This window comes from Oxyura jamaicensis, chromosome 13 (assembly GCF_011077185.1).
Source record: "Oxyura jamaicensis isolate SHBP4307 breed ruddy duck chromosome 13, BPBGC_Ojam_1.0, whole genome shotgun sequence".
Classification (NCBI taxonomy): Eukaryota; Metazoa; Chordata; class Aves; order Anseriformes; family Anatidae; genus Oxyura; species Oxyura jamaicensis.
Window position 1 is genome coordinate 8,562,305 of NC_048905.1, and position 12,547 is coordinate 8,574,851.

The 12,547-nt window shown below is 57.1% G+C and overlaps 1 protein-coding gene and 1 long non-coding RNA gene across 2 annotated transcripts in view; one reads left to right on the forward strand and one right to left on the reverse strand.

Annotated features, from left to right (window-relative positions):
* Positions 1–11,986, reverse strand: part of SRA1 (steroid receptor RNA activator 1) — a 23,298-nt gene extending 11,312 nt beyond the window's left edge. The window contains exons 1-2 of the mRNA XM_035338944.1: positions 11,823–11,986; positions 9,117–9,142 (exon numbers count right to left, since the gene is read on the reverse strand). Coding sequence (XP_035194835.1) covers positions 9,117–9,142; positions 11,823–11,986 — 190 coding nt within the window. The remainder of the gene's footprint in view (positions 1–9,116; positions 9,143–11,822) is intronic.
* LOC118174015 lies at positions 5,229–5,679 on the forward strand. The gene is made up of 2 exons (XR_004754494.1): positions 5,229–5,417; positions 5,508–5,679. It is a non-coding gene; the product is annotated as an uncharacterized LOC118174015 (long non-coding RNA).
* Positions 11,987–12,547: the final 561 nt, after the last annotated feature.

Consider the following 12,547-nt stretch of genomic DNA (forward strand, 5'->3'; position numbering starts at 1 on the left):
CCTTTTTACTCACTCGGGATGTCACGCAGTGTGACACAGCCGCAGTCCGACACGTTCGGATTTTCTCAGTACAGCATCACACACTGCCTGGACTCCCCCGTGGCTTCCTTGATGTAGAACAGCTAAGATTTCCCTCATTATTTGTTAATTTACTATTTCTGCACCATCAGGGAGAGCCCACCATCCTCCTGGCTCCTTTGTCACTAACTCCTTGAAGGTTTCTGTCTCTTTTTCATGTAATACTTGCTTTTCTGGTGGCAGCTTGAAGCACATGTAGAAGAAACAGCTTCATTCCTACTTCTAATTGCAAAGCCAATTCTTTAGCCTTTCCACCTACAATTCTGTTTTCAACTAGGGAGTTCCCTTGTTCACGTCCTCTTGATTCGCACCACATCACTCTCTTCAGGCAACAACAGATCTTCCAAAATCTGCCTCATTAATTCTTCATGGACCGATTCCTTTCCCTGTTTATTAAACCCCTTTCTTTCCATTATTTTTTCCCCAATGCATGTATCACCCCGTATGCACATCACACAGCCATAGCTCCCTGTTTCCCTGGTAAAACTTTGTTATCAATTCTGACGCAAAAACATTTTGGTCCCACAGGGGCCAGCGGAGGGCGCAGGGCACGGCCCGCGGTGGGACGCCCACCGCCGAACGCCCCGCCCTAAACGCGCCGCGCATGCGCGGGGGCGGTGCTCTGCCGCCACGCACCGAGCGGCGGGCGGGGCACAGGGCGAGCTCCGCGGCGCCCTCTGGCGCCGCCTGCTGGCAGGTTCCGGTACTGCAGGCGGCAGGCAGCATTGCCCTCTGCTGCCGCCCGGTGACAAAACAGCGGTACGGCAGGGGAAGGGCGCTGCGCATGCGCACTGGCGGGGTTTTTACTCGGGCACAGCGCGGCCTCGCGCGGCGCTGCTCAGGGGGCTCCGGGCTGAACCCCGAATCCAACCCGTACCCTGAACCCCAAATCCAACCCATACACTGAACCCCGAATCCAGCCCGTACCCTGAACCCCGAATCCAACCCGTACCATGAACCCCGAATCCAACCCATACACTGAACCCCGAATCCAACCCATACACTGAACCCCGAATCCAGCCCGTACCCTGAACCCCCAGTCCAGCAGCGCTGTTCACAGGGCTTGGACACGCTTGTTGAGTACGGCTGGCCCAGCGCGTGCTGTGGTTTTTGTCGCTGTGGCATGGCCAGGCTAATGCCATCGCTTTTACGAGCAATTCTCCATGTCATTGTTTTTTTTCTCTCTCTCTTTTTTTCTTAATGGTTCTCCAGTTTCCCAGGAGTGCATCCTTTCTGGGCTGGACATCAGGTGCTCCCAAGTTGGGACTGTGAGCTTTTAATGGCAAAGTAGCAAGAACCTTAGACTGCAGTCCAGGAGACCTGAAATGCCCTTGGCAAGCTTTACACCACCGCACTCCCAACAGGACTCTGTGATTTCTCTCCTTCCAAACCTTTTCCCCCCTCTAATATTCCCCCTAACCTTCGATTAAAGCTACCTAAGCTGCCCATGAAGTAGTTATAATGAAGCCTCCTGGGAGACTGCAGCTGGCAGCCTGAATCGAATCCCACACACGACAGGGCTCTGAGCTTTGTCACTCCCAAAACCTGAGCCCTAAACCAGAACCCTGACCCCAAGGCAAAGCTCGCTGTATCTAGCTGCCAAGGAGCCATCCCTTTTACAAGCATTTCTCCGTTTAATCGGTTTTATTTTAATGCTTCTCAGCCGGACACTGAACTTTATTGCTCCCCAAAACCTAAGCCCTAAAGAAAACCATGGCTCGCGGTGGCGGGCACTGTACATCCCACCCAAATCTTGCCCCCTTGCGCTGGGCCTGTGCTGGGCTCCTGGAACCTTGCTGTGCCATAATGCTTTGGCGATGCCACCTTTTTTTCTTTCTCCACTGCTGCCACCACCACCATGCTCTGCGCCTCACTGCACTACACTCACTAACCCCCTACACCCACCTGCACCCACACCGCCGTGGAGGGGGAGGCCGGTGCCCAACACCGCCTCCCAATATCTGCCCCTCTGCGCTGCCTTCTCCTACCGTATGCTTCCCCTTCACCGCTAACACGTCCTGCGACCCTCCCTTCGGCACCTGCCAGCGTGACGGTGCCCACAACACACACCCCTTCCTTGACGCACACCAGCGCTGATGCTACCACCGCAAGGACTTCACACCTTCTTGCTCTGTCCTCACCCGTGCTGGGGAGCCTGTGGCCGATGGACCACAGCCTGCCACGGGACACCACCGCCTCGCCTGACCCAAGCGGCATGCCCAGCAGTTCAGGGGGGTGGCTGCAGCGCTGCTCTGGGACGGGACGGCCATCGCTCAGTGCCCGGCGAGCCTTGTGCGTCACTTGCTAGGCACATTCTGTTAACAGGATGAGCGGCACCATCTGTTGTCATTCTTGCTATTTCCCTTCCTGTGGCTGTGGCCGTGCTGAGCCCCTCGTGCTCCACGCTGTCCTGCGGTGTTTGAAAACTCAATTTGCTTTTTCTTGGAGGAAACTGGCTGCAAAAACTGCCTTGAAAGGGTGTTAGGGGTGCCTGAGAAGTCAGAAATGAGGAAACGTCAGGATGTTAACGCAGCCTTCTTTCATCCCTTTGTGGCTGTGCCTTGCAACGCAGCCTTGCACAGCATTTATTAGATGCGTGTTTTTCCCAGAAGGTGCCCGCCTTGCTCAGCACCCAGCACACAAAAGTAACCCAGGCTGTGCAGAGGAAGCTGCTGCCTGCAGGACCCTGCAGCACTCTAAGAAGGGACATGGCACTGATGGGGGTAGGAGGACAGAGTAAAAAATGGTGTTCGTTGCATCTAATTTTACTGACTGCTTCCTGGGATGCTTGGTTTCTTAGCCCTGCCTCCTTGTGAGATGCCAAGGGAGTCACCTGGACCAAACTTTCCCCACGTGGGTGATAACTGGGTTTCAGTTAAGAGCATGAGGAAGCGGTCCCTGCACGCTGCTGCGTGAACTGGGGGCTGAGCAGTGGAGGTGCTGCAAGGGAAACACCAGCCAGCAGGTCAGAGGGTTACAGGGCCGTATAAACATCTCTGTCCTCAAAGCACACGGGGTCAGCTCATCGGCAGCTCTTGCATTTTGGTTTTATTTGCAGCCATAGCATCCCTGTCATCCCACACGCACACACATGCAAACACAAACGCATACAGCCACGTTGAGCAGCTCTCAGAGGTCTCTCCCCAGGAGCCACGGGCTTTCAACCCCCTTTCTTTGCCCTTGGACCGAGGGACGTCTTGGAGAACAACCTCCACTGCCAGCCCAGTGCGCTGCAGTTACAAGGAGTGGAAATGTCTTGGCCAGAGACCCCAGCTGCAGCCCTTGCTCCAGGTGTCACAGCACAGACATGCCCCTGAGCTGGCAGAGCAGGGCTCTGAGCTCTCTGAGCTCTCTGAGCTTGGAGACCTGAGCCCAAACTATGGCAGCGAGATGCCCGCGGGACCCCAGCGCAGCCCCCATGCCCTCAGTGCCGCACGTGGAACTGGGCAGGCCGGGCTCTGACGTGTTGGGAGCTGGTGACATTTTACAAAAAAAGCCTGTAAGGCCAGGCTGTAATGTTCCTAAAAGGCTGCGGAGACACCCAAGGGGGCGGGAGCCCCGTTACCCTCCAGTGCACGACCTGTGTCACGGGATGGAGGGAGTTCTGTGGCACCGGACGCTTTCCCATCCGTTCGTCTGTCATCCCCTGGCACAGGTGAAGTCAGGACTGGCCTGATGCTGCTGCCCAGTGCGAAGCCAGACTCACCCTTCTGGTGATGTTGGCGAAGGAGCTCGGCATTTTGCTTTGGGAGTCCCTGGGAAACAGAGCAACGAGAAGCAGAGGTCAGTGGGTGTTTAACCCAGGGCCACGGCAGGCTGCGGTGGGACCTGGCAGCACGCTTCGGTTCCTCACCCAGCACAGGACCCCTGCTCCTCTGCCTCGGTCCCAGCACCTACCAAGGCATTCCCCAGTGGTTTGGGTTTCTTCCAGCGTGCAGAGCAGCACACCAGCCCTTCCCGGCAAGTCCTCGTGCCACCAGGAGGAGGAGGCGCAGGCAGGCAGAGGCAGATGTTCCCCAGGCTGCCTGCACTAAAGCGACAGTCGAACGACAGATGATTTTCAAGCAAACTTGAATTTTCACCCATTAGTTTCAGTGCTGTGCAAAGGGTTTAAGGGGGGAAAAAAAAGGAAGAAAAAATTTTTAAAAAAAGAATGACAAGTTGTGAGGAGGCTCTGCTCCAGGTGATGCTGCATCACAGGAGCTACAGGTCCTCTGGCGTTATCCACCTTGCCATCACATGGGCCAGGACAAGTGCAAGAAATGTTCCCAGATCAAAAGCAGATGAGTGAGAACAAGTGCTGTGGAAGCTCTGGAGCTTATTTTGCAAGTTGGGATTTCTGGGCTTTCTTCCTGAAAGATCAGGGCACCAGAAGAAGAGAGGTGCTGCAGGATCTGCCTGAAGGAGGAGTGATGGCAAAGGTGTTAGGGCAGGCAAAAAAAAGATGTCCTAAAGCCCACCAGGATCTTTCCTTCTTGACCACTGCCACTGCTGCATGCCAAGGGCCAAGGAGCACACTGCTACGGCATGCAGCATGGCTGGGGCTCCCAGGCAATATCGGGGCATATTGCCTGAGGCCAGGCATTTTGGGGCTGCTTCATCTCCCCCCCCCCCCCCCGCATGCATATCGGGGTCCATGTGCCTGATGTTGGTGCAGCCCCTGCTCCCAACCCCACAAAGCCCAGCCATGAGGCCGGGCACCGCCAGCAGCTCTGGATGAGCCGCAGTGCTGCGAAGGGAGACTCCTACCAGCTGCAGTCCTGACCCCGAGGCTCCTGATCTGCTTTCCCACTGCCAGCTACATTTCGACCCATTAAAGGTCATCGGAGGTTGGGTTTATTTTTAGTTTTCCCTTTTAAGCTGCCCTCAAGCACCGAGGATCAATGGGAGAAGAACCATCCTCCCTCCCACCAGCGCTGCACCAGGACCCCAGGACATGATGCTGGACAGCCGTGCCCACCGCGAGTCCTGGTGAGAGGCACAGCGCTGGTGGCACCAGGCTGGCACCACTCCTGCCATGCTCCCTGGGGAGCCCCCGGCCGCTGCTTCCCAGTAAGAGCCATGTAGCCTTGGCAAATGCTGCTGCTATCTTCTTGTTATCACATGGGCTTGGTTTTCCTTTTGTTCCTCGTATTGTTTCGTGGGGAAACTGAGAAGCACAGTGGTTCCTGCACAGCTTGGGGACCGCTGGGTCCCTGCACCCAGCAGGCTGTCCCAGGGACACGGCGTTTTCCTCTCCCTTCCCCGTTGCCCACCCTCCATGCCACGCTGCAGCCAGCCACCGCGAGGAGCCTGAGCAACGTAATTTGGAAAAATCATTTCTTTTTACAATTCTAAGGGTAAGAATTACCGCAGAACCGCTACCCCCGGGTAGGTGGCGGGTTCTCTCTCTTGTAGGAAATCTCACTTTTTTCTTTTCTTCCCCACAGGCTAAAAATGGAACGCGGACACTTAAAATAAATTCCTGGAGAACAAAACTGAGAAAACACAATGGGATTTGCATCAAAGTGCTTGGATTCATTAGCTTAAACTGAAAGCTCTCATTCTGATTTCAACCCCAGCTTTGTGTACAAACAAACAAACAAATAAATAAATAAAGCAGCAAAGCTTTGCAAGTTGAAAAATCAAAACGTTCCACCCTGAAAATATCAAAACGAGATGCTTAGCCTCACCGAGCTGCTTTGTTTCTTTCTAAAAGCAAATGGCATCAGGACCAACACCTTTGCAAGCAGCTTGGATCATTAAGAGCTTCAAAAAAAATCTGGATCAGCATAAGCAATTAATATTTTAAGCAGGTTATTTTTTTATTATTTTTTTTTTCCTTTTTCCTCCCGAGGAAGTGTAAAACTACTAGCTGGCCAGAATTATCAAACTATTTCTTTAAATACTTTCCCTTTACTGCGTGGTTGTCACATGGAGCTTGAGCCTGAAGCCCTGAACTTGCTGCTCGGTGCTCTCCGTGTTGGACCCTCCGGTTCAGCCCGTCGCAGCTCGTATTGTGAATACTGGAAGGGAAAGAGGGATGAGGGAGGCTGGGATTTTATCAATGTTTGCAGTCTAAAGACGAACAAAACAAGTTTTTGTGAACGTTTTCCTACTGTGGGTGAAATTGAAAAATGAAAAATTGGGGATCTGGGGGGTTGTGCTCACTGTGTCACTTTCCGTTCTCCTTCCTTGTCCTGTGCATTTCGATTTCAACGGCAAAATATGAAAAAGGTAAAAACAGAAGTAGGGAAAAATAATAGAGGAAAAGAGAGGCTGGAAGGTAGAAATGCGGGGAAACAGAGAAGTTAAAGTGAAATATTTTGAAAGTTTGATTTTCTAGAGACATCTCCAGATGAAATACATTTCCTTTGCAGACCTCACCAATGAAAAAAACTTTGATGTCTGGGGCAATTTTCCCTTTGGATTTTCCATCACCTCTCCCACCGCAGGAGCCCCTGCTGCATACCCCAGGGGGTTTGTGCCACGGGGCTGTGCCCTGCGGGTCAGCATCCAGCGGTTCCTGGGTGCGCTCACTCATGGTGGGAAGGGCGCCTCTGGATGTCCTCTGGCCCTGGCTGGTGTCACTCGTGTCCCCGCTGAGCCCAGCTGCTGCTCAGGACGCCGGTCCCCATTTCAGAGCCTCTCCTGGTTCTCTTTGCTAGCCCGGTTCCACAGTGCCGTGGTACTTTCCCCACCCTATGTTAATTATGCTGTGGGAACCGGCTGCTCTGTGAGGTTTTGCTGCTGCTCCGTGCCGTGGTGCTGCAGCTGCTTTGGTGGGGTGAGGCTGGGGAGCAGCAGGGACTCATCCTGACTCCTGTAAATGGGCTGGGTGACCTTGTGCCTCCCCGGGCCCTGCCACAGCGTGCACCCAGCTCGTGATGGAGAAATCTGGGTTCTGCCATGGGCATGGTGCCGCTGCTGGGGGCTGGGGGCTTGGGGCAGCAGGGCTGGGGGCTGGCTCCCTTGTGCAAGGCTGGGGATGCTGATGGTGCGGTGGTTGCTGCCATCTATTGGTTCTGAGAATTAATAAGCTGGAGGGGAAGAGCCCCGCTGCACCGGGCACTTCTGCAGGGTTGGTAGCAATTAGCTAACGAGCATTCCCGTGAGGCTGCGGGTCTGCTGGGGGACGCTGAGGCTGAAAACGGAATAATGTCCCATGGGATGATGCTGAGCTCAGAGAGGGAGGCAGAGCTTGGGTGCTCCCGGGCCAAGGGCCCTGCAGCGATGTCCTTCCTGGGGGAGGTGAAGGCCCCCTGGGATTTGCATGCAGAAGGTTTGCACCAACAGGAACCTACCAGCAGCTGAGCAGGCCCCACAGCCGTCCCCCCTCTCGTGGCGAGGAGCTGGAAGATGCGGCATCCCCAGTGGGAACGTGCTCTGAGTGCTGGCCATGCCCCGGCTTCATGCAGTGAAGGTGGCCCCTGGACACGGTGCTGACACCCAGCACAGCCCCGTGCACCCAGAGGAGCCCCCCCAGTGCCCATGGCCAGCTGGTGCCACCCTTGTGTCCCCACAGCCAGTGAGCAGCTGGCTCGCTGGGGCAGTGAGAGCACCCCTGCCACAATGCTTGGGCCAGAGGGTGAGCAGAGCAGGAGCTCACCACCCTGATGCAGGCTGCAGGCATTTATCCGCACCCCACGCCTTGCCTGGCCAAGTTCGGGGGGGTCTCGGTGTCCCTCAGGGGGTGGAAGCTCTCTACAAGCTACCTGCCATCGATTCTCCTGCATTATTGATAGGGTTAAGTGCATTTAATGCTCTGGCCAGTGCAGGGCAGAGATATTTCCAGCATGGGAGGAGAGCAGGGATGAGGGACCATGGAGAGAAGCCATGACAAGATGGGACAGCATGAAGGGTGGAGGGGGACCCCTTGGCAGCAGCTGTTCCATCGGCAAGGAGAAACCAGGTGGGCAGGAGAGACCTGGCATCACCTGGGGACCTTCTGCTGGAGGGCAGGCGGAGCTGGCTGCCAGCCACACGTGTGTCCCCGTGGGGCTGAGCCCTGGGCTGGGCTTCACGGCGGTACAGGGCTGAGGCGGTGTCGGGAGGGAGGGAAAATGAGGGCTCCAGAAGTGGTGCTGGTCGGAGGGGCGGTGGGAAGGGCTCCGGTCCTGCATTCGTGGTGAAAAAAGTGACAAGGTGAGTCGGGGATCTGGGATGTGGGACGAGTGGGGACACCAGCAGCTCATGGCACACCTCATGGCCCCTTGCATGGGGGCAGCGTCCTTGTGCGGGCAGGGAGCCTGGCACCGCGCCCCTCACCCTGTAACCTTGTTGTGGTGCAGGCAGGAGAGACCCAACAGGAGCCGGTGCGGGCTGGGAGGAGCATCCCGAGGGCACGCGATATTTCCAGGAGCTGTTAGCTCACATCTGGCAGGGCACATGAGACCTGGGCTGCCTCTGCCTCCCTGCATTCTTGGAAGAAGCTCTTTCAGAGGCAGAAAGAGCTTTTCCATGGCAGCTCTGTGTCCAAAATCCTCTGGTACCTCCTGCGGCTGCCCCAGAAGCATCAGTGGGGGCTGCAGGAGCTCTGCTATCACCCACAGCAGGGTGCTTGAGCACAGTCACTGCTGAGCAGGGGCAGTGAAGAAGGGCTGCAGCAGCTAAAGGGCTCAGAAAGGCTCCGAGTCCTGGTCCCTGCACGCTTGGAAACCCCCTGAGGTGTCTGCACAGAGGTGAGCTGAGGGGCTCCTTCCAGCAGCACAGCACCAGCAGGGGCTGCGGCCACCTTCAAACCCTCGAGCCTTGTTTCCTCCTGGCTCTGCTCCCTCCTCCTTCCTTCCCAGGCCTTATCGGTGCCCTGCACATCCCTGTCCCGGTGTCCGAGCAGTCTGCGAGCTCCCCGGGGCGGGGACGCCGCATGCCGCCTTTGAAGCTGTGGTCAGGTTTGGAGAGCCACGGTCACGTTTGGAGAGTCACAGCCACATTCAGAGAGGATTCTGCAGGTCCAAAACCAAGCAGCAGGGAGGAGACCCCAGAGCACAACCCAGGCTGCTCCCGGGTGCTGGGGACCCCCGATGGCTTGGGGCGCAGGAGCTCTGAGCCCACCCGACCCGGCGGCACGGCCAAGGCCCGCCGGCTGGTTTCCAAGAGCACTCACTTCCTCCGCCCTTGGCTGGAACAATGCGAGCCGGGGAGAGGCGCAGGCCTCAGCATTTCTGAAAACGAAGCGCTGAGTTCAGCGTGGTTCAGCCCCGGCGCCCGCGTAACCCTTTCGCTGCGGGACGCAGAGAGGGGCCCTGCGGGCAGCAACTGCGGGCTGCGGGGCGCAGGGCGGGGAATGGTAAGGGGGTCTTGGAGGTGGAAGGAAATTCCTGAGTGAGGGCCACCACGGAGAAGAAATGTCTTACAGCCAGGCCTGTGTCTCAGCAATTTGCCACGCTGATTTTGTTGCAAAACCAATTTATTTCCTTTGTGTCCTGCATCCGTGCATGACTGCCCTCCATCCTCAGCTCCCCCACAGCTGGCACCACCACAAAGCCACCTGCCCCATTTTGGGGGACCCTTTGGGGCAGACCCCTCTGCCCCCAGCAGCCAGGGGGCTGTGCTCAGGGCAGGGTTTTACACCTCTCCATGCCCGTTTGCAGCAGGTGAAAGCAGGAACAGGAGCGCAGGAATGAGGAAATGCCACGGCTGGCCGGACTCTGCCCTCCTGCCCGGGGCACTGCTGGGGCCGGGGGGGTTCTCAGCAGACGAGGGGAGGAAAACGCTGCCCAGCCCAGCACCAAAGCAGGTTCCCAAGCCCTATCAGAGCATCAAAACCACGGAACAGAAGTTTGTTTGACCTGAAACAAAATGTTTCATCTTGTTTGTTTGCTTTTTCCCAGGCTGCCATCAGATGGAGGCCGGTTTCCTTTTTCTTTCAGGTTCATTTTTAGATTACAAACTGAAAAGCGAGGAGGCTTCATTTTGAGCCTGCCAAGGAATGGTCAACGTCTGAATCTCCCAGAAGGAAACAGGAATATTGGATAAGATTATTAACCCTTTCCTTGTTTTCGAAAGAAAGAAAGAAAGAAAAAAAAACAACTCTATTTTTCTCAGATAGCACTGTTTGCCCAGGCACACAAATACTGCTGGGTCCACAGATCTCTTGTCCTGTGTGTCTGCACTCGCAGTCTGACCGAAAAGCAGGGAGTTCCCGAGCTGCTCCCCGGGCTGCTGAGCCTGTCCCCGGGCAGCGAGGACAGGAAGTCCCCAGCCTCAAGGACACGGCGCCCGAGCAGGGGACAGGTGAGAGCCGGGAGGGACCGGTGGTGGCACGGGGTGAACACGCATGGAGGGGGACGGAGCCCAGACACGGCCTCCCCAGGCTCCCCGGCGCTTGTTTCCCAGTGAGGCTTCCCCTGGGCAGGCAGCGCCCTGCTGCCTCGCTGACCTCCGCTCCGGAGGCTCTGCTGGGAAGCGGAGGTTCCCGAGGTGATAAGCGTCTCTGGGAAGAAATTCCTTTCCTCGTGCGAGGGAGTGGCGGCGTTGGGGACGCCTTGCGGGCACGTCCACACCTCTGCGCACACCGCCAGCTCCCGGGAGACCCCGAGAGGTGGGAGCAGCGAGGCCGAGGCTTCCCGGGGAGGACGGCGGTGCCGGGGCCCTGCGGAGGAGCAGGTCAGTACGGCCGCTTGCACCACGGCGTCCCCATGCCTGTCACATGCCGGCCAGCCCCAGCTGAGCAAACAGGGCTGGGCAGCAGCGCTTGCAGGTGCTCGGAGCAGCCAGGTGCAAGGGGGAGGCTGCGCAGATCCAGAGCGGGGCAGGGAGCTGGGGTTTGGGTCCCGGTGGGGTTGGAGGCTCGGTTACGGTGGTGATGAGCACACCGGGGAGGGACAGGTCTGTCCGGGGTCCTTTGTATGCAGGAGCCGATGGAGAGTGAAAGGGGAAATTGCACCAGCAGGAGCTAGATTTAGCAAAGAGAATTTGGTGCCAGGGAAGGGCGAGAGCCTCAGAGAGCAGCGGGGTCCCCAGGCTGTGTCCCCAGGTGAGGGTTGCCCAGGCAGCCCCGCTGCCTGTTTTGAGCCCTGGGGAGGGAAGTGGGGCTGGCGGCGGGGGCTGTGCCAGGGCTGCACAGGGAGCAGAGGCCCCAGGGGCTGCGGTGGTGGCTGCCTCCCCCCAGGCAGGGGCTGTGCCGGTGGGGACCCCAGGACATCGCTTCTGTAGGACAGGGTTCTCCCAAAGAGGCTGTGGTGAGATCAGCGGCAGCAGCAATGGGGGCTCTGCAGGGGTACCCGTGGTGCTGAGGACACGGGGGGAGTGGAACAGGAGGGTGTTGTGCTGCTGGCTAAAAAGAAAATTAAATTTCAAGTCAAATGTGGGGTCGATACCCTCACCTGCAGAGGGGTGGGTTTGGTTATCAAGTTATCTGGGTAAATTAGAAAACAAATGGAAATTTCAAAAGAACAAATGACTTTTTTTTTTTTATTTATTTTGAAATGAAACATAACCTTCTGTTGATTTTTTTTTTAATGAGTATTTTTCCCTGCACTGATGCTAATTTATAAATAGATGTTGCTAAAACAAACTGCCCTGCTCCAGCCCTGGCCACTTTGGCAAGGTGGGCCCAAACCAGCAGCATCTGTCCCATACAGATGTGCCTTGTGGCACTGCAGAAACCCAGGCTGTGATCTGAATTCCCACGCGGGTCCCCAGATCATCAGAGCATCCCCAGGCCGACTGGGGAATTTTCTAAATCCGGAGCCTTCCAAGGCTGCATGCAGTGGGAGCAGGCAGCGTCCTTGCCGGGGGCAGAGCCTGTCCCAGCCGCTCACCTTCGCACCGGTTCCCTCCGTCGTGCAGCTTTGTGGGGCTGCAGGGCAAGGATCAGCTCAATTTTAGCACGCCAGGAAACAGCAGCAGGGCTTTGCACCCTCACATCGAGGGCTGCAACACGGAGGGTGAGGAGGACGGTCACTTCCCCAGGCAACCCCAGCATTTTGACATCAGGGAGAGCCAGCGGTGCTCCTGGAGCACACCACAGCAGGCAAGGCACCGCCGTGTGGCACTGGCATCGACTGGAGTTAAGGTGCATCCCTAAAAACCTCCCTGCCTGTGACTTCTCACCATAGACCTCATTTTGTTGTTTTTCTCTTCACACAGGAGCTGTGTTGACCTTCCCAAAGCTGCTCTGAAGAAGTCTGCCACCACACTGAGGCCACCCAGCGGGTCCTGGGTGCTGCTCCTGGAGGCTGGGGAAGGTCAGGGCGTGCGAGTGGAGAGGGAGCCAAAGTCCACCTGGGCAGCCCCGAGATCCCCAGATCCCTCCCTCCTGGTGTCTCCGGCTGCAGTTCAAACACAGATGTCAGAGACAAGATGAGCCCTGCTAGCCTTGCACGAGGTGGCTCCTCGTGCTGCAGAGCCTGGTGCCTTGCTTGGCCGTAGCTCTGAGCCCGGCGTGGTGCTGGCTGCCCTCCCCTGCAGCAGGGAGAGCGCGGCCGCCGGCTGGAGCGATGCTGGAGGATGCTGGAGGAGCCCTGGCAGGCTGTGCCAGCAGGTG